The sequence below is a fragment of the Leptosomus discolor genome, chromosome 1, assembly GCF_034619465.1.
Source record: "Leptosomus discolor isolate bLepDis1 chromosome 1, bLepDis1.hap2, whole genome shotgun sequence".
Lineage (NCBI taxonomy): Eukaryota > Metazoa > Chordata > Aves > Leptosomiformes > Leptosomidae > Leptosomus > Leptosomus discolor.
In genome coordinates, this window is record NC_141391.1 from 201345493 (window position 1) to 201368677 (window position 23185).

The window sequence follows — 23185 nt, forward strand, 5'->3', positions numbered from 1 at the left end:
CCAGTGACCAAGGAAGGCACTAGAAGTTTCAGAAGAGTCCCAAAAGATCTCTTGTGGACAGGCGCTAGTCCAAACTCAGCAATTTTCATGTAAAGCTTATTGTGCGGCGTTGTGTGATAGCACAAACAACAGATTTAATTGCAATTCTTCTAAAATAATGTAGGGTTTATACTTTGCAAAGTATATACTGATGCTATATGACTCAGGCTCATTGCTGGTGACAGTCTCAGTGAAGATGAGTTTGAAGGCTCATTTACTCTAAAAATCTAAAATGTTGACATTTTTAATCTCAGGTTTTGGTACATCAAGAGTTTCAGGATCTACTTTGAAACAATCTGTCTGAGGCCAGATCATCAACTACCATGATATAGTCCTCAGCTGCTCTGACTAAATCTACTCAGAACCATACAGATATGCTTTATTTACATTTTAACTATTCCAAGTTTTGAACAAACAACAGCAGACATGCTTTAATTACTGTCACATGAAAAGAACAGGACTAAGGTAACAATTGTTAATTACATTCCAACAGCTCGTAGTTACAACAACTCTACTGCCTAAGTTTGTTTATTAACTTCCTATCATTGTTCAATAAAATGTATTTTTTTATTCAGGTACTAATAAAATCTTCAAAGACCTCTATGAAGAGCAGCTTCAAACAAGATTTTGAAGATCTGAAGGCCCTTTGGAAATGGAAAAGTCACACAGAATGATACAATACTGCATGTTTTCGCCCTCAAAAAAGTCTGCCCTTAATGGTATTCATTCTTAACAGTAATTTATGTGTATTCTGTATAAGAACATTGTCTTGAATTGAGAAAGGTAAAACTTGCTTATAGAAAAATTTCTAGATTCTTGTTCTACTTTTAATCTTCTTTTCCTTCATTCTAAGTTTAGAACACCATAAAACAGGATGTGCTCCAAAAGATTATATAAGGAAAATAGCAGCAGACATTTGAGCATGAACACGGAAAGGATTCTGGAGAGAAGCACCTGCAGTGGCCATGGTTATGTTTCAGAAGATTTGAGTCTCACATCTGACATGCAGATAGAGTAACAGAAAAATACCATTTAGGGGTATCATTTGGTATGTGATTACTAAAAATGTTGAAGTCATCCATATCTCATTAGAAAAAAGCCATTCTAGAATCCTGAACAGGCACAAATGCCTGCCCTAATTGTAGAACCTATTTGTCGTGGTTATGACTTTCCAATTAATACCTAAATTTGAGAAATTGGATATTTGAATTTTAAATTCTTCATAATTTATAAATGGCTTTATGGAAGCCACTGATAATTAAAAGAATAAGAGTAATCCCAAGCTAATATTTATTCATCAGAATAGAAGTCTCCATTCAACAAGAAAATCACTTTTGACAAGACAGAACAATCTGTTTGCAATAATCAGCAGTCATCCCTATAAGTATACATATCATCATTCATAAAGTTTCACAACACAACTTGCATTTTAATTCTAAAATACAAAGCTGTTATTTTTATAAGTGTTTTAAAACACAATTCTGATAAAGCAATCCGTGTTTTTTTCCTCAGAAGAGTCATAACTCCAAGAAAAAAAAAAAAAAAAAACAGCAGGTTTTGTCAGTCTCAGGATCCAGCTTGAACAGGACACTAGTATAAAATGAAAAATCTGGATTTCTGGAAATTCCTAAACAGTTATTACCATGCAGAAGTTCTGTCTCACAGAGGGAGTTACAGCGATGGTAGTCACGGGAATTGACACAGAGCATGAATATGCAGCTCAAATTTTAAGAGAACTACATACAGAAATAACTACTGCTAGCATTTCTGACAATTCCTGATAGGATTTCCACTTTTCTAAAGCATACATTTCTGACTGGCATTAGGATCTGTTTATACAGAAACTGGAGCACAACTGTAGTACTGTCTTCCATATTAGCTATGCAATGTCAGCGGAGACTCTGAAGACTGCTTGGGAGACAGTCATATCATACACCCTGTTTTCCCTGAACGCACCACATCTGCGGTGCTATGTTCAGCTGAGGAAGGTGGGAGGAAAGACTACTTTCTCCATTTAGGTAAGCTTACCAGAAGCACTGGGCTAGGTAGAAACCCTAGACAAGCTATCACCGCCTTTGTGCAGATAGACCGTGTGGTACCTGTGACACAGAAACTTTACCTGTGCATGAAAGCACAGACACAGCAGACATGTAGTTCACATGACAGATAACAGACAAATGCAGACGCTTATAGTGCATACTCCACATATCTGTCTATCTTGGCTAACAAACCCATATTCTCAGACAATAGATCTGTAATTTATCATAACCTTAAACCAGCTACCCAAATCAATTGCAGACATAATCAAGAAACTTGTCTTGCAGGAGCTTAAAGAAAAGACACAAAGAAAGCTGTCTTCGACCTATTTTTTCCTTAAAAATAAACCTTTGGAAGGTCCTGTGAAGAATTTTCAGAACAGCTAGCATCAGTTATTTCTGTGCGTACTTCTCAAGGTTTGAGCTACATATTCATGCTATTTATCTGTTCCCGTAGACCTCTGAAAGGATTTCCAAGCAGCATTCCATCCATCCATCCATAATTCAGACTCGAGGAACATGTTAGCAACAACTTTCCATAACTCAGAGCGAGAAAGAACTTTGCAGGATTTCCTTTGCAGATCATAAATCTTGATATTTAATCAGTCATAGAAACAGCTAATATATACCTCAGTATACTCCAGTCCCTGGAAATTAATTATCTCCCTTTTATTCTAAAAATTCCCAGGCCCTGACAAATAATTATATTAATATTTCATTGCTCTTTTTAACACATCTGGTTACTTCATTATGCAATGCATATATTTCCTCTTTGGTTATCTTATTACCATTATACTTGAACTTAAAATGAAGAGTTATACTCTATTTTATACATGAACATCGTATTTTCAAGTGGCATAGATCAGTGTGAATTTTTTACTTGAATGTTAACGCGACTCTGTTGAGGAAAGTGTTATAAAGGATGACTTAGTAATAAAAAAACCCTAATTATAATGTATATATGGGAATGTCTACATAATTAAGTGGAAAAATTAGTTGTGGGATAAGTTCTAGTTTTCCCATACGCATAGCCATCATTCCTACAGGTGAAAATGCAAAAACACTCATGTGTCATCTACAGTTTAGAAGTGTTCTAAAGACAACCAGCTTTATCATGAACATGGTAGACTGACATCTGAAATGCTTTATCTTTTCATTGTTCAAATAGAAATGCAAGACAAAATAGTTTTGGAAATTAACTAGCTATAAAAAAAACTAGGAAAACTAGAGAAATTATTCTTATTCACAATAGGAATGCACGAAAATGCTGTTACATAGGTTTCAAATGTGAAATTATCAACTAATTTGTTGAAAATAATCAAGAATGGTGGTCTTATTTAGCCATATTTTGCACATGGCCACACACCCCCTCAGAAACAGGTTTTTATACATCAGCATTAGAGCATTTTGCAAGAATAGAGGCTAGAGACAAACTGGCAGGGAAGGAGTTCTGTGGAAAAGGACCTGGAAGTCTCAATAGACAGCAAGCTCAGACCTAGCTGGTGGTATGCCCTGGAAGCAAAGGCAGCCAGCAGTGTCCTGGACCAGTAGTTGAAGGGAAGTGATTACCCCCACTCAGCTCTCATTGTGGAATCACTGAGGTTGACAGGGACCTCTGGAGAACATCTGAATCCAACCCCTGCTGAAAGCAGGGTCACCTGGAACAAGCTGCTCAAGGCCACGTACTGTCAGGTTTCGAACTCCAAGGATAAAGACTTTACCACCACTCTGACCAAACAGTTCCAGAGCTCAATCACCTTTATTGTAAAGACTTTTTTTTCTACTGTTTTTTAAAAATTATTTCTTGTATTTCAAGACCACTTCCAGAATACCACATTGAGTTTTAGGGATCCCATTACAAGAAAAACATGAATAAACTGGAGCAAAGGCAAAAGGTCCCCAAGATGCTCAGAAGTATGGAGCACATGCCCTGTGAGAGGCTGAGGATACTGGGGTTGTTTCGTCTGAAGCAAAGGCGGCTTCAGAGGCACCTAATAGCAGCCTCCTAAACCCCGTGTTATCAAGAAGATGGAGCTTGGTTTTTAATAGTGATGCATAGTTAGAGGATAAGAGACAAGCAGCATAAACAAACAAGAAGTGTTCCATCTGGCTATAGGGAGAAACTTTTTCAACATGAGGACAATCGAGCATTGGAAACCCCAGAGACTGTGCAGTCTCCTCCATCCTTGGAGGATTCAAGACCCAACTGGACAAAGCCCTAAGCAACTCGATTTGACCTCAGAGCTGACCCTCCTTTAAGCAGGAGGTTGGACTAGATGACCTGTAGAGGCCCCTTCCTATCAGAATTATCCTATGTTCTTATGATTTTAGAAGTTCTCATTCGTTTTCCTGAAATAAACAAGAAAAATCATAGTGAGGCGTAGTCTTTCTGGGACAAAAGCTGAAGACAAAATCTGCAGCACATAGTCATGAAGCACTGAAAAGCAAAACCATTACAGCATATCATCATCAAAACTGACTCCTATAAGACAGTATACACAGCTACAGATTACAAGATTAACTGACATCCTAGAGAGAGAGAAATTTGTATTTAAAAAGTCTCTTAGTATTTCCATTTCAATCAATTTTTAAAAAATTTCAATCAAATTGTGATGAGACGTGTGTAGCCACTTAGGACCCTACAACTAGAGAGAACAAACGAAGAAAGAAGACACAGTAATCTGAGAACACAAAATAGATTAATCATGCATTATCAGACATTAACTACTGAAAAAGTTCTGCAAAACTCTAACTGAAGACATACTTGCACAGAAACCCCCAGATCACCAAAAAATAGCAAGAGTGAATCTGCTAAAGCAACAGATAATTTGATCAAGTTTTTTATTTCTTCTCTAAGCTAAGAACTTTAAGTATGTCAGGATGTGATTGTCATGATGCTCAATGCCAACACTTTTATTCCGTAGGTCCCTGTGGTTCAAAGATATGCTGTTACACTAAAAATAAAGTCACATTAGATAAAGAAGGGAGGGGAGGGCAAGATGAGTGAGGAAAGGAGAAATAATAGATACTATGTGCAGCAAAACTCGATCAAAGAATACATATTTCTTAATAACACCTTTGACAATTCTGGAATCAAGAAAATGAGACAGTTGGGATGAGTTTGAAAAATAAATGAGTTTTCTGTTAAGAATAATAAAGGGATACAAATACAATCATTCTTGCATTACACTCTTATGCATTGGAGAGACAAACACACAGAGAAATGTATCTAGCTCATATTAGTCAAAAATTTCAAAACAGGACCCTAATTGATATCAAAGTACACTCTTTAAACTTACACAATACTGGTAGGCCAACATCAAATGGAAGCCTATATTGAGGAATAAATTAACAGAAATATTCTGCAGAGATTCCTAGATTGCAGTTATCACCACATGTCACATACTCCTCTAAAATCCATGTATGGTTTATTCAGACAGACAAAGTATTAGTAGTCACACATGAGTCTCTCATGACATATTTTCACAGAAAAAAGAAAGAAACTTAATAGCACTAATCTTGTTTGGGATTCTCCTTTGCTTTTGTGTTTTTATGTTGCCTGGTTTTGTGGCTTTGTGAGAGAGAAGTAGTTTTTCCTGGTTGGTTGCAAAGGCCTTCCATTAGCTATAGTACACCACATGGAAAATACTAAGGGAGTAGTAAGAACTAATTTAATTATTATTCCAAAGAAACAATCAGCAACAACCTTCTTCAGAAATAGAGACACTTTAGCACGGCATCTAGACTACTGCATATTGGCAACAAGCTCGGCAAGTTAAGAATCTACAGCTATTGAAATAAATCTATGTCTCAGCTGTCATAATCCTGCCTTAGCCCTACTGTCTAGTTCTACTCATTTCTTTGCTATGGTACCTATTCAAGGTGTTCACCCATTAAACCAACACATGCTTTTTTGTTTTGTTGTGTTGTCAGGTGGTTCAGCTCCGTGAACCAGCTCACAACAGGTAGCACTCAGCAAGGGATAGACAGGAACAAGCATTCAGGTGCAGGCAGGAGCACAGGATTATTACAATTTTATGTAAAACAGCTTATGCAATATGGGGCATGATTTGATCTTAAGTTTAACGATTCCAGGTCCTACCTCTCCCATCCCCATCTAGTTCTTGCCCTCTGCCAGTAGATTTGGTAATTGTGCATCTAGAATGCAAGTCACTTAGAATTACAGAATCATATAATGGTTTGGGTTGAAAAGGACATGTAAAGTTCATCTAGTCCAACACCCCGCCATAGGCAGGGACATACTTCACTAGATCTGATTGCTTAAAGCCACATCAAACCTGACCTTGAACATCTACAGGGATGGAGCATCCACAGCTTCTCTGGTCTCCCTCATCATAGAAAAATGTATTCCTTATATTGAATCTAAATCTACCCTCTTTCAGTTTTAAAATCGTTGCCCCTTGTCCTGTCACTACAGGCCCTAGCAAAAAGTTTCTCTCCATCTTTCTTATAAGTCGCCTCTAAGTACTGGAAGGCCGCTATAAGGTCTCCCTGGAGGCCTTCTCCAGGCTAAACAACCTCAACTCTCTCAGCCTGTCCTCATAGGAGAGGTGTTTCATCCCTCTGATTACATTCATGGTCCTCCTCTGGACACGCTCCAACAGGTCCATGTCTTTCTTGTGCTGGGGACCCCTGAACTGGACACAGTACTGCAGGTGGGGTCTCACCAGAGCAGAGAAGAGAGAGAGAATTGTCTCCCTCGACCTGCTGGCCACACTTCTTTTGATGCAGCCCAGCAATCGACTGGCTTTCTGGGCTGCAATTACACACTCCTGGCTCACATCCCATTTTTCATCCACTAGTATCCCCAAGTCCTTCTCCACAGGGGTGTTCCCAATCTATCCATCCCCCAGTCTGTACTAATACTGGAGATTGCCCCAGCTGAGGTCCAGGACCCTGCACTTGGCCTTGCTGAACTTCAGGAGGTCCACATGGGCCCACTCCTCATGGCTGTCAAGGTCCCTCTAGATGCCATCCGGTCAGTAAAACAATCTTTATTCTCTGGGTTTTTTTAGCTTTTTCCTTTCAATGAGATCATTTCTTGTTGGGTTAGTTCTCCCAAGAAACTCAACCTGCAACTGTATGACCTTTCCATCTGATAAGTAAAGTGGTATCAACACAGAAAGGAACCAAGATAGGAGAACCATGCAAGCCCTTTCATTTCAGCAGCATTCTGCAGTTGCACTGAATTAAGTATAACATCATTAGTCACACCACTAGCATAATCTTTCAAGCTGGCTTTTGATAGATGAGTCCATCGTTGAACACATCCAATTGATAACCATTCCATTTATATAAGAGCTTTAATTTTCATTGATGCAGTTTAATTCCATTACAATTAGTTTGAATGTTTTGCTTATCAGTACTTGATGGGTTTGTATGAAAACAGAATTTTAAGGAGAAATTATCTAATCTCTGAACTTCTTTTTCTAGAAAAAACCAAGAGCAGCAGGCCTGTGACAGAAGATGTTCCAGAAACAGGTAAAACACTTGGAGGGCTTGTATTTCTTTACCTGGCTTTCTTCTTTTCAAGTAGATTTCAAGTTCTCACTTTTTTTCTTTATAAGTTTTCACATATTTTTGATATGTGGTCAAATACTTTAAAATATAGTAGTTCTGACAGATTGAAACCAGCATTTTTTTACACTAATCAGCATGAGAGGACAACTACGCTTTTCTGCATAATGCTACACAAAACATTGAGCTACTACTCATTTGACCTTTAACCAGGAGAAATACACTTAAAATACCTTCAAAGAAATAAAAAACTTCTGTTTGTTGACTCAATTTTATAACAATTTATCAAAAATGAACTCTATTACAAGTTTAAATTCACAATATGCCTTAGACAACATGCCTTAGCCAATGTAACATTCATATTAAAACGTGAGTCATATGCAAGACTATGTTAAAGCACTTTTAAAAATACTAAGTACCATAAGGAAAGAAATATCTGTCAAAAAAAATGCAATCAAAATAAAGAAGCTGGAAAAAATTAATTTAGTTTCACTGAAAAGTATAGCTTCAGTTCATAGGAATTTTTATGGTTATTCACATTTATGATGATTAATTAATGATTAGAGGACAGCCATTTTCCACACATGTAAGTTCAATCTCCAGGGTATTTCCTATATTAAAACTACTTGGAGGAAAAAAACCCCTCAAATTTTCAAGCATTTGTCCAAAGCATTTCAAAACAAAGCTACATGGAACCCAACAAAAGGATTGCATCTAACAAGTACAGTAGAAGCACTTGTCCATCATCTCTTCTTTTAAGAGAATGTTAGGAATAAATCAACCAAAGTTTTACTATCCCTGTAACAATTTCTATTGTCACCAAAATAATACTGAAAGAATTTCACAGAAAAGATCCGCTACACTATACAAGTAGCTCATTTGAAAGCAGGGAATAATCAGAAGGAGAAGGCATGAATATTAAAAAAAGAAGCAAAGCAGCAGCAATCTGCTAAATATTTGTAACCATAATTTATTTTCTAATCAGCTCAATGAAAGCAGCAAATGAACCCTGACTGCAGACATCTGCCTACCAAACATTGCTAAAAACAATTCTTTGCTGCCAGTGCAAAACAGAAATCGTCACCTTTCAGAAACTTTCACATTTCTAGCAAAGGTCAATTTTGGTCCTGTTGTAACCCAGGACTTTACAATGGCTATTATTTTAGTTCATATATTCTGAGTTTACAAAACTAGATTATTTTTACTTTCTAGCAGGATTTGAAATGTTTATCTCAACAAATGTTTTATCTCAAATGACAGATTTGAAAAACAGGTATTAGGTAAATATTATTTCATGCCTATAGCAACACAAAGCCTATAAAATCTAACTTAGGTAACTTCTTTGTAAACTGAAAAGTCTGAAGTTTCTACTTCACAGTGTATCAGCATCGCAGCACAAAGTGTTTTAATATGTTAAATATCAAATACAGATGTTCGGACTCCCATTTAATCTATAGTAGAATATATGGATTCCTCCCTCACCTAAATGCAAGATGTTCAGCTACATATTTACTATTTCTTGTAGATCTTTCTAATCTTCCTAAACTTATATGCCAACAAATACAAACATGTGCACACACATCCACCATTCTTAGCCTGTAACTTGCTACACTTAATAGAAAATTGTGCCCACATTTATAGTTTCTCCCCATTGAAAAAATTCAAACACTCAGTGAAGTAGCATAAGTATCAAGTTTTAAATGGATGTTTTAAAAATATGAAGATAATTGCATGAACTATTAAGACAGCAATTGTTTATAGGTTGCTACATCAATGACTTAAAAATGAATACATAAGCCAGCTTTTCATCACCTCAGTGAGATCATTTTACTTAGAGACTTGAGCAAACAGTCTCCATGCTTTGTGACTGAGGTGCACAACATGCCTCTAGAATCGAAGATTTCAACTCTGCTCTAGAACATCATACTACAATGAAACACACAGACTTTTTGATGAAAAGAAGGTGCGTTATTTTTCTTTTTCCTTTTGCTTTCTTAACACTGGGCTAAACTTGCAGCAGATCTCCATTGGGAAAATCTACTTCTCCCCTGTTTTTCACCGATGCACTCTTTCTCAACAGTCTTAAAGTAGTTCAAAGCCATGACATTAATCAGTTAACTACTACTTACAGACAGGAAAAATCAATTTACCTGAATGCCATCAAGCAACTTGCTCATGCACCAGTAACTGTCAGCTTCTATGTTCTGCAGCACTTCTTCAGGCAGAGTGGAAACATCAAAATTTTCCACTTCTTCTTCTTCTGTTTCAGGAAAAGAGAGAAAGACAAGTCAATGAAGTGCACAGAATAAATAAAGCAAGGATGAGGAAAATAATTGAAAAAAAAGACAACCACCACTTATCTTCTAGTCAGAAACTTCAATGCACGTTTACTTTAACAGGGACTAAATGAATCATTTATTGCTCAACTGTGTCATCTAATGGCTTTAAACGTTAATGAATACTTAATTTCTTGCAGACTGTGAAAATCTCAAATCATGCCTGGTTAACCAGAATTAATATATAATAAATTACTTCATTCTAAACATTTCACACCTGAAAGGATCATCAGAAGCACTGTGAGAGCTCTCAAGCTATGTATGAACAACATCTGCAGACCATGTCTACGTTTGCATCACGCACAGTAAAATATGTTGCCAGTCTTGACAGAAGAAAAAGCCCTGAAAAATACTGTTTAGAAAACCAGTGAGATTTATTTAGAAAGCTGACTACAGCTTTTCAAGGATTTGTTTTTCAGGCAATCATCTGGAATCAGAAGGAAATCAGACAAAAGGAAACAAGATGATGCCCAGCCCCCACCCCAAAAATCCACCGTGATTCTCAATACTGGAAAAGCACAGAACTTCAATGATATCTAATTCATGGAAACTGAGTCTTTCACACAAGCGTGTTAAAAGAAATTCATATTTTACTATGAACTGAAATTTTACCACCTAAGCCACATTATTTTATTTTTAAACCATGGCATCTGAATTAGCCCATTTCAAAAAGAACACAGAACGTGCTGCCTTGCCAGCTAACTCCCAAAGCTCCCATTCAGCCCCAGAAGAGAGTTTAACATGAGCTGGGAATGCTCTGAGTAAATGCCATAGCTTCCCTCTTGGAGCAGCTTACAGTGTCTTAACTGTATCAAGAGGAGAATCAAAGAAGCATCTTTCCCAGCCCTAGTTTCTCATCTCAAGGAGGGGGAGGTGCAGAAGATAGAGGTGTTTGATACACCAAAGAAGGAATTTCCTCCTATACACAAATGTAAGGTAGCACAGAATATACATTAAGAGAAAACCAAGAATATGTAATACCTTAAAACTCTTCTGTTACCTGTCTCATGGCTTTGCAGCATGTCATTACAGAAGCCTAAGTGCATCTTTAGGTTGTCACATTTGATTACGCTACCTTAAAGCACTTATTTCTCAATTGGTAATAACCATGAGCATTACAAATGTTATAAAATAGTTTTAACATAGCAGTGATTTTACCACTACTAGCAAACACTGGTAGCAAGGTGTTAGGAAGCATTCTTGTTCCACTGGTGTCTATATGTGGGTGTGTGTATTCTAATGGATCACTGGTTTTGGACTGTGAAATACTAATATCTGTAGGACAAGGAGAGTAGGTTGTGCCAATAAAACCTAGTTAAGATCTTGGGAAACCTGGTAAGTAAAAGAGGGGATTGAAGCAGAGACTCCATAAAATAAAAGCACACGATTATCTCAGAGGTGGCAGGACTGTAAACAACACACCAGTAGTGACTTACTGGTTATTAAAGGAATGCCACCTTTGCACTTGTGTATGGTTTTAAAAACCCAGTTTCTTAGAAAACATCAACAACAAGTATCCAATATAAATACCCTCTATAATAAACTCAGATATAACACTACCTTGCAAAATAATGAAGAAAGAGTGAGCAGCAGACTACAACAGTAAATTTTTTTAATAGCAGATCCTTTAGTGAGGAGGAAGAAACTTGCTACCCAATGCCAGCAGCATATTCCTCCCAGCAGAAAAAAAAAAAAAAAAAAAAAAGAGGACAGACCCCCCCAGAGATCAGTATCATACTCCTCTCCAAGCAATGGACAGCAAATTCTCACAACGCTCTGTGGAAAACCAGGGTAACATAGGCAGTAATTAGGAAGTAACACTCCCCTCCAACATCTTTCTGTTCAGTTCCCATCACTTTCTCTACTAGACTCCCCTCATTAAAGACAGCTTCTAGAACAAACTTGGGTTCACTTCACTTATAAAATCTAACCCCTTCAGAAAAAGCATGTTAAGAGAAAAAGCCAGCAGAATACAGAAGATAAAAGTTTTTCCACGGTAAAGACGCTTGATTACAATGGAGATAACAAGAAAGGATTGAAGGCAAACACACCAACATCAAGAAAAAATCCAAAACACCTAGCAATGAAGAAGCCTAACTCAGATTGGACAAGTAGCTAAGGTGAGTGCATTTGGCAAAATTAATCCAAATCGAAATGCCGGTTCTGCAGCTAAAGAGACTACAACAGAAAGGTCTCTTAAAGTTCAGAAAAAGTAGTAAATAATTATTAACGGCAACATAACCTTTACTAAGTCCACTAAGAAAAAATACCAAGAGTACTCACAGACTTACCCACAGAAAGATTGAAAATCATTAGACTTAATATGGACAAAAAAGTCAATTTAAGATGACAAGTTTCATAGGAACCCATGAAAAGAATCAATGTTAAGTATCTACCTATCTACCTCCAACTTGAAGTGCCTTGAGATTTTAAAACAAATGAGAAAACCCCACAACTTTCAGCAGAGAAGCCCTTTTTAACTGTTCAAAAGTGAAAACTAAGAATGAACATTCCCATTAATTTAGAAGAGAAAGTCTTTTCCAGACAGAAAAGAAGAGGAATAATGTATCCTCTACAGCAGGAACAAATTTTTTGGTATATTCTATACATGTTATGTTCATTATATATTCATAAACCAGGGCCCCAGTGGGGGAAAAAAAAAGTCCAGTTAATATTTTTTTATTTTCATTTTAATATTTTAAACAGGAAAAAAAAGGACTAACCCATTCTCTCTCTGCCTCACAATGTCTACAGAAAAACTAATAAATGAACAGAGTTCCCCATATTTATATAAAACACAAACATATATTGAACTTTATACCCCTTGAAAGAAGCAGCCTTCAGGTCCTCCTTCACTAAACGCTTGCTGAAAGAGTGAGATTACAACTTCTTAGATAGTGTGTTCCTTTGCAAATTTCCTGCCTTTGAGCACCTTTGCTTTTCATGACACTATCACATTTCTGAACAAAAAGGAAGTTATAAACCGTAGCACAACACAATAACTCTTCTACAGGCTGACATAAAAAGATAACAAATGAAAAAGACTTTTTATCTTCTCTTTCTCATCTTACTTCTTTTTTGTCCTTCTCTTTCAAAATCTACCATTTCACACTATATTCTCATACCAGGATTTAAACCAACAAAAAAGCTGAAGATACACCTAACCGTCAAAGGTGGGTTTCTTCACCTCTCTTCCCAGCCAACATAGGAAAACAAGTAGTGACGGAGTATTAGCTGTCTTGTTCTACAGTAGAAATCTAAAATAAATCAGGTGAATCACATCCAAAGAAAATCCTGTTTCTCAGTATTAGCTATAACTCGAACTTAAAAGCAGTGCCTCAGAATGCAGACCTCTCAACTGTGGAAGCCTAAACTTAGCTGAAATAAAACTTTAAATACCCATCAAAAAGACTTCTCATCCTGTGACTGAACTACCTGGAACACGCAAAAATGACAGGCTGCAAGAAAACAATGGCAGTTCGAGAAACAAGGCTGAAGCAACTTGGACAGCAAAGACACCCCAGCATTAATATTCTGGAAAAAACAGATTCTAATTGTTCTAGAAAAGAAGGTCTAGTAAATAAGAAAGGCAAGTTTTTATTATTTTCCCAGAAAAGAGAATATAGCTTTTAAGAAACATCTCCCAGTGGTTCCAACTACTTTTCATCACAGGTATGTACACCAAGCACAAAGAGGATGTCAGGACAGGCCTTCTGAAAAGAACATAGGTCTGATGTAAATTCACTGCTTTAAGTAGAATTCTCATTATTCCACAGGGAAGGAAAAAAAAAAAAAAAAAAAAAAAAGAAGAATTACAGATGCAAAGGCAACTATTATCAAGTTCTTTCTGCTCTACTTTGGGTGATTTCTGCTCTAGTTTGGGTGATCCTATAAATCAGAAGACACAGACAGCATTTAGACACCATCCAATTCTTTCGCTAAAAGAATTCATAGTCCCTAAATACAAAGTCACAGGGTCACAAGCTCATCAATTACAGAAATAAAAATAGCACTTTAAGGAAACATTCATCCAGCTTTCTTGTTCTGTCTCTCCCTTTGGAAAAGACATCTAAGAACAGATGCTTTTCTGTGGCTTATACTGACTGATCTCTAGCACTTTCATAAGCCTCTTAAATGTAAAATAAATGTTCAGGAATTTTCTTTAAAAATATAAGCTACTTCCAGTACAATTTTCGTTCCCATTGTGCTTCTCATGCATCACTAAGTCATCTCTTCTAATGTTTGATAATAAAGTTTTGAAATAAAATAAAGGAAATAATCTAGTTAAAAGTGTAAAACAATTCATTTGTATTTCAATTATACACTAGTAGTATTTATCCTATGTAAAACAACCGTCTCAAACTTTAGCTTAAAACTCATATTTCAAAGAGTAAATCTAATTACTTAGAGATATATTAAAATAGACCCTTCATTAGATCAGCTAAATAGTCTATTTTTGTATAATGTTATATTAACTGGTACTTTTTGACTTAAATGTGTGTACACCGAACAAGGAGCTACAACGTGGATGCCATCCAGGCACTAAATCTAATAAAGGAGGCACAGCATCACAAAACCCACAAAAAAAGCAAGTAAGCAAGTGCTCAGTAATGTGCAACGGTTTCTGCTGCATCAGTTCATCTTAACTTGCTGCACTTTATTGAGGAAGTTCAAAACTGACTCTTGAGTATCTGGAGGATCCTTTTCCATACCACAGCTGAAATAAAAAAGGCCATCCATTTTCATTACAAGCTCCAATTAAGGAACATTTGATTGGCAGAATATTATGCAAAATAGCAGTTTACACATTTAACATTTATTCATTTACTTCTGTAGGCACATAGTGCAAAGTGCTTCTTTCTCAATGGAGTTTTAAGGGGAAAAGCAACCAAGCTGCATGTTACTCCCTCTTTTTTGGGGGGGTGTTTTGTTTTGTTGTTGTTGTTTATTTGGATGAAGACATAAACACACTAGCCAAGTTTAGAAAACAGAGTGCGGAAGGGATTTCAGGACAAACAACAGAAGAAGCAAAAACACCCATCCCAAATGTACATAAGAGATTATTTAAGACTTGGGCTTGAAAACAGAATTGAAACCTCTGGTTTTAGATAACTAAATTTACTTTCAATGAGTGAAATCTGAATGGACAGTAATATAAAGATTAAGTAACAAGAATATGGGGGGAAACAGCATGTCAATGTGTACATGTACCAATATCTGGGGGAAAAAAGATCACTGTATAAAATTTCCCAATTACAAAGTCTCACAGCAATGTTTCTCATTTTCTTCAGTTTCCTGCGGAGATCTTTATCGTGTTGTCTATGTAATTGTAGAAGACAGTAAAATAGTTGCCCGGAGAAAAACTGCTGTAGCATGGAGACAGTGACATTCTGATCTGAATATGTGCATTGCTCTAAGCATGGTATTAGCTGTTCTTTACTCATTCCCAGTATATGCTTCTGAAACTTCCCACAGTGCAAAAAGAATTACTAACTTCTAAACAGCTTTAACTGGATCCACTCCCAAAGGCAAAGACATAAGGATAAAATGAAAAATAAAAAAATTACTTACAATTACTCACAGATTTATTTTTCCAATCGCAGCAGAAAATAAACATGCCGAACTACATGGATTGCCTCCATTAAAAATAAGTTTTAATACAAGATTAAGCTTCATTGATGATGTTGCTGGAAGTTGCTCAAAATATTAAAATTAAGTTCATATCTGACCTCTGCCTTTTAGATGTATTTGATTTCTTCTAAAAAATGCTTGAATTTCACTTTTTCAGTAGAGATCATGGGAAAAAACATCTGCCATTACAGACAGTTGGAATCATACAATACAAAGTTTTGTATTAAAGAACTGGAAAATTTTAATTTCACAGAATTTTATTTATGAAGAAATCATGTCCTGAAATAAAATTAAAATACTGAAAATATACTGCAGAGGTGCACAGTAATATTTCCACATCTAGATGATCTTACATATTCCACTTCAAACTCAGTTTTCAAAAAGCCTTATGAAACAGCTATTCAGTCACTGCTGCACTAAGGCAGTGTTTTTCTGAGATCACGACATAATAGAGCATTTGAATGTAAATTCTTTCAGTAACAATTACCTAATTAAATATGTACATAACCACATCAATATCTCTCATTGCAAAAATCCTAATTACACACTTATCTGATAGAAACAGCTTTTGAGCTGTTAAGGATTAATCACCAAAGTAAAAAATTCCCTTTTTTGTGATACTGCAGTCACAAAGGTAAAATTAAATAAAATAAAATTTAAAAAAAAAACCAAAAACAATCATCTCATCAGTCCAGGCTTAGGTAAACATGACCTCATTGCAATTAAAATATTCCCCTATTACCAGTCAAAATCCCACATAAACAATGCATTGTTGACTTGTCTGTTTTAACACCGTTAATAAACTTATACTTGTTTTCAGTTGATCTGCCACAATTTCCTTTAAGATGCAACAGGAAGCAAGACAAATATACATCAGTATAAGAATGATGTTTTAAACATCTATCATTTTACTTTATTAATATTAATTCTCTAAATAATTTTACTGCACATGGGGAATGTTATAATTTCCTTTGACCTGCAGAACACGGTAAAATCACCATCTCCAAAAACATGGTAAGCTTCACTACTTTGAACTAATTTTCATGTTCATCAAAATTAATGTATGACCCTGCAAGTATTCTCAATCCATTCTATCAAAAAAGAGTAAACACGCCAATTACTTATTCTCTAATTCCAGATTCCACATAACAGTAATCAGTAAATCATTGAGAGACCTCCTTTATTGGGTCCACATGCTTGCCAGTAAGATTTTTCTGCTCAGGCTTTTTCTAGACTAGACTTTAAAGGCAAATTTTTTTCTTCCCAACACTAAGTAGTCCAGCACTTGCCCTTAATCCCTATTCATAACTCACTACACATACCTACACAGAAACAGGCCTGTTTTCAAGAATGATAAATTTATTTTAAAAATAGGGAAATTCTCATAGGCTGCAGACCAAGATTACTGCTAAACAACGCAGATATGAAAGATGAAAAATATCTTTACTACTTCAACAACTCTACCACCAAAACAGGGTACAAAAGAGAACTAAGTAAACCAGTTGGCACCAACAGGTCTTTGACCCACAGAACTTGCATAATGCCAAAGACAACACTGGCAACCTCTTACACAGGTGAGAAATCTTGTCAGTAAATGCAGTTTCCATTTAGGAATAAAGTTGTAAGCCACATCCTTGAGTACAACATTATTGTGAAACAGCAGTCTTCAAAGCTTATAAGATGACAACTCTTCTTAAAAACGCATTTTAGCAACAATGAAGAACACAATGTTCAGCACAAATTCTTCTCAGAGTAATCACTTCAATAGGTTTGCTGCTGTCACCCAAAACAGATTGCCAGGGAGAAGTGGTGCATGTGATACCAAATTATGGGACTAGTAATTAGCATCCAGTACGCATGATGAGCTCAGGATGCTGATGAGCACTTTCTTAGAATGCCTGATAACGGAGTTCCCTGAGAAATCCAAAAGGTCCTTGGAGAATAGGAAATGAAAGATTAAAGGTTGAATATGTCTCCCAAATCACATTTTTTAATTACCTAGTTTGTGCTTATCATTTAATTTTTTAAAGCATCAAGCCTATGTACGCACATATACACAAACACGCAGAGCACAAAGCAGCAAGAACGGACTAAGAGTAAACCACAGCATGGTCAAACAAGTCTAAAGCAAGCCTCTGGAGCACAGGCCTTGCCTGTGTTAAGGTATGGGATTGATTACAGGGCTATTTCAGAGACAGTCACTCTAGCACTGTATTTTTTTTAATGGAAGAGCCTTCAAAAGGCATCTATAAATCAATACAGATTTAAAAAGTAATTATTTATTGGGCAAGGAGAAAAATCAACTGCATTAAAGGCCAAAATGTATTTAAAAGATAAAACCCAGTCTATCTGCATATGCAAGTACTAAAAATTAATACTCCTTAGCTGAAACTATTAAAACAAAAGAAATTGTCTTCCATGTAATTACTTAACATTAAAAAGTAGGCAAAAAGAACTCATTTGAACAATTCCATCAATAGCATTATGTTTAATAAATTACCTGGATAACTTAGCCAGGCTAAAGTTTCAACTTTAACTCGGATAAATATAAAAGTAATAAAAATTATCCAAGAAATTGTACGCAAATATAAAAACTTCTAAAAATTCAGAAGTTTAATTTTTTCAGTAATGAAAGACTGAAAAATTTGCCACTGTCAAGTAAGCTCAGCAACCAATTACACATGAAAATAACTAAATAAGTATAATCTCACTCACTCATGAAGAAAGTTTTACTTTAACCTATTATTGTCATTGAACTGAACAACTAAATAAATTCTCAAAGAAAATGGCAGGGGAAATAACTGTTCTTCACTGACATCGTACACACAAGTCTATGATAGTGGAAGTTTGCTGCAAATCCAAATTATGCAATATCGGTCAACTTTCTTAACCAAAATGACATGCTTCCTTATTTTGTAATCTCACACATCATTCACCGCTAATAAGAAAGAAATGCACCTTACAGCCTTCTTGACTTATTTACAACAGAAGTCCTGTTCATTATTTACACTTTTTAGCACAAATTGCATATAATGAATTAAAAGAAGCATATTTGAGGAGAATGAACTCTGACTGCACAGGCAACACTACTTCTTATACTGCTTAATTGCTGAGTGCATTCCTTAACTATCTTAATCTGCTGTGATTTACAATTTCCTAATGAAACTGCTACATATGGATCTGTGGCAAAAAAGCCACAAGGCATGCTTTATTAATCAGATTTAATCATATTTTTACATAGTGTATATTTACCATCAAGATAAAGAAATCACCATACCACATGGCACAACCTATAGGAAAAAAACCTGCTCCATCTATTCAAAAATAAGAGTATGGTTTCTCTATTTTTCTTCCCCTATGTTTCTGTAATAAATGTAGTGTCTTTAAATTACAGTTGTACTGTAATAAAATAAATTTTTAATCTCATAATTAACTAAAGATGGAACATGCAAATCAGTTCAGAAATGTCTGTGATGAGAATATAATTCATAAGTGAATCAATTTTTTTAAAAGTATGGGGTTTTATCAAAACTAATGTGCCATAAAAGCATTAAATATTTCCTGTTTCTATTAAATAAGGCAATTAAAACATACAGAAGAGAAACTGTTTCACAAAAGAACCTTCTTTATTCCTTTTTTCATCATTGTGCTTAAGTTCTTATTTTTTTTCACTTCTGCTTTATAGTTTGTTTTCCACAGCTTAAAGTAGAAATCAAAATTTTCAGATTTCCCATATTAAAAACAAGCAAAAAAATCCTCTTGCTGACTAAAAAGCCCAGTTACTTTATGACTATTACGTTTAAAAACCTTTTGCATCTAACTACACACAAAGTCTATTCAAATTAAAAAGTTTCAGCATACAGACCTCTGACAACTGTATTTGAATTGGTTTAAAAATCTATAAAACATTATCAACTAACCATATACCTCACTGAAAATAAGACCAAAAAAAGCTGTTTACAACTGTTTAAAGCACTGATCCACCTAATTTGAAAATTTTCTCTTAGATCTTAGATCTTCTTTTAGATGCTACCGATCTATGCAACAGTATTTGAATGTTACGTTCCTGACATTCGTACAGCATGTTATTACCATTGCTTAAGTAATTCTTTCTCTTTTAGCTTTTCTTCCTGCAAGTTACTTCATAATAAACATACAAAGTTGTGATACTTGGATGCCAAAAGCCATTAAAGTAATTTCCCAGTCTGTTGGAAAGCATGCTTGAGAAGATTTAGATCTGAAAGTATAACCACCTCTGTGCTGCTTCATAACAGAAAGCTGATCATTAATTATAACCATACGGAGACCATGGGGAGAGTAAAATGAATGCAGAAGCCAGAACTAAAGTATGCTGCTCCCTTTGGAATACATCTCTCCCGTAGTTACATTAATTGTAAGTAACTTTCTCCTCCCTCACAATTCTTTCATTTTTACACCTGCAGAAATCTTTTGGTTTCTCTTCAATTTCATTTCACTGCTTCTACCATTATTCAAGATCTTGTTTTCCATTTATTCGCAACCCAACATTTCCAGTTTGTAGTTTCAAATAAAATACATTTCACTAACCTCTCACAATTTCCTCACAGTACAAATCTATTAGTTTCTTAATTGCCTTTAAAAATGAGACTATATAAACCACAAAACATATTTCAAACTTGAATAATACAAAAAACTGTGATTCAACAGACAAATCTGAGAGAAAGCTGAAAATCTCAAATGCATTAAAACAACAGAAAAGACTAGCTCTGACTTACTTATTCTGATTACTAATGTCAAAAGTTTTGAGCTTGTTTCTTCTTATGAAAATGTAAAATAATATTTAATATAGTTAGATACTAGGCCAGAAGAAAATCCATATTAAGCTCTAAACTACCCTAGGCACTTGAAGTAGAACACAAGCAAGATTGTGGATCTCCATCTGAAGAAGGGTACAGAACATCTGTACATCCATCTGTGTAGAATCACAGATTGGTTTGGGTTGGGGGGGACCTTGAAGATCATCTAGGCCAACCCCCCTGCCATGAGTAGGGACACCTTCCACTAGATCAGGTTGCTCCAAGCCCCATCCAACCTGCCCTTGAACACTGCCAGGGAGGGGGCAGCAACAGCTTCTCTGGGCAACCTGTTCCAGTGTCTCACCTCCCTCACAGAAAACATTGCTTAACAAAAAAATAAAATAAAAACAAAAATCAAAATACATAAAATAAAATAAAATCACATAGTCAATGGAGCAATTGTTATGACCTCACAGACTTTCTTTCATGGAGAGAACAGACATGCCTGGTAGTAGTAAAATGATGTGGAATAAACTTCCAGGAAGAACAGAGACAGCAGAGACAACCTGTAATCAGCAGAAATAGACTAGTATAATTATGCTACCTCAGCATTTTTATACCTCATATGTTTAATCAAAATATAAAATTAAATTAAATCAACGAATAATGAAACTTAAAGATCTTGAAGATTTCCTCTAGTAAAACAGAAAAGGTAGCATGCCGAGTAACTCAAAGTGGATGAAGCTCTCAGTGATCTGAAACCTTATAGACAGAAAAAAAAAAAAAAGAAAAATGAAAAAAAACCAAACAAACAAAAAACATAGGAAAAAAGCAAGCAGAGTTTGTAGGACGAACATGTATCTTGTCACACCAACTGATTTATTACTGAGAAGAACACAAGACAAGTTTACAGACACAAAAGCTGGTTTCATGGTCTATAAAGCGGTTTTACCACATTACAGAGACATTAATTTCATTTTGTTAGAAACCTTTGATTAATACCATTTGACCTTAGAAATTTCCTACTAATTTAGAGATTTGTTCTATACATCTCTTAGAGCAAAAAGTCAAAAGAATTCCTCTGATTCTCTCTGTAAGACAGGGTCTGGAAAGTTTCTTCACAGGAAATACCTAAGCAAAGAATCTATGCAGCTCTCCTGCTATGAGGTGCCATTTCAGAGATTCCCTTCACACCTGTCAAGACTTTTTGACTCTTTGACAGGCTTCCTGGAACTGACACAAGTGAAGAAATTTTTATTAGTAACTTTCAAGTTCCTGGCTGTTCCTCTGAAATGTAAAACCATGATAGTCATCTAAAAGGAGATTTAACTTCCTGTCCTTATAAACTCCTTTCCATTCTTCACATTTTAATTCAGCTTTTCAAAAAAGTCTTCACACCACAGCTTTACCACAAATAATAAATAGAGGCTAGGCCATATATTGTAGTATACTGATCAGTATTCTCCACATACTCTTCTTTCATATGATACAGAAGCACACAGACAAAGATGAAGGAAAAAAAACAAACCCAACCCCAAAAAAAAACCCAACCCAAAACTTCAAATCCCACCTGCAGATGCCTCCACTCACAATAATGTGGAAAACAGAACAGATAGCAGGAAGCTGTAAATTCAAGGAAATATAACCCAGTTATTTTGGTCCTAACAGCATTAAGAAATTTTTGTACTAAAACAAGACACTATGCTAGGAAGAGTAGGAAGATTAAGGTAATCTTACACCTACAGGCATAAATGATTCAAAAAAATTTATATGAAATGGCAATTGTCATCTTTTCAGTTACTATCTTATGTGAACAAACAGCAAAAATTTTCATTTAATTCTCCGTTTAACATGAAAGACAACAATATACAGCAGCATCTTTAAGTTAAAAACAATTAGTTCAAATAGTGGTACCTGGAGGTAATTACTACCTGTCATGAAAAAATCATTAAGCCTGACAAATCCTCTGTCCAACACTTATTTTAATCTTTGAGATAGTAGGTGTTTGCTACTTCAATAGTTGCTCTTACAGCTTTTCCCCACAGCAAATCTGTCTTAATTCCTTTAGACACTTTTTTTAAAGCTTGTCAGCCAAACACAGATCAAAAATACATCAACTGTTGCTTACTACACTTTCAATGAAAACATTGCAGTATAATTAGATATATTGCTGCTTTGAAATACTTATTTAGGTAGGTTAAAGTGACAGCTTTGGGACTCAGAGCACACTGACTTAGTATGTAGATGCCACTCTGAAAAAGGAGGAGTATTTTCTAACATGACAAGTCTGAACGACTCAGATATTTTCTTCTTAAGACATAAAAGTCCTTTCCTTGTATTCAAAGTTCTACAAAAATAATGCTGACATTTTAAAAAAAAAAAAAAGAAAAAAGAAAAAAGGGAAGTTTGGGGATTTTTTTTCTAAAAAACTCACATTTTTCCCCTCTCCCAAAGAAAGTGAAAGTTACTTTTTAATATAACACAGTTTTTCTGTGAAGGTATATTCATAAGAAATCATTTACCTTTTAAAATTTGAAATACCTGAGTGACCTCTAATGCAGTCTTAGTACAAATCCACCACTTTCCATTTTGCCTAACTTTTCTATTCCTCTTATTATCTTATTTAATTTGACTCAGAAAAACAAGAGTTAGGAATAGCTTTTCAAACAGGTAAAAGCACCTTTCCTTTTACACTTCTTTATTTATAAAAATTGGATCAAATTGCATCAGATAAACAAACCAAGGAGAGTATAATGAAGAACTGTTCTTAGACAAATATATCATTTCAGTTTGGTTTAGAACATTATGAAATTAGTATAAGCACACAGGA

The 23185-nt window shown here is 35.4% G+C and overlaps 1 protein-coding gene across 4 annotated transcripts in view; it reads right to left on the reverse strand.

The window, feature by feature from the left end:
* The window catches only part of TBC1D22A (TBC1 domain family member 22A), a 184804-nt gene that overhangs the window by 105426 nt on the left and 56193 nt on the right, over window positions 1-23185 (reverse strand). For 3 of the 4 annotated variants that reach the window (XM_086473776.1, XM_086473768.1, XM_086473758.1), the window contains one exon: window positions 9764-9873. In XM_086473776.1, the coding sequence (XP_086329902.1) occupies window positions 9764-9873 (110 nt within the window). The remainder of the gene's footprint in view (window positions 1-9763; window positions 9874-23185) is intronic. The other variant, XM_086473763.1, reaches the window with a different exon arrangement.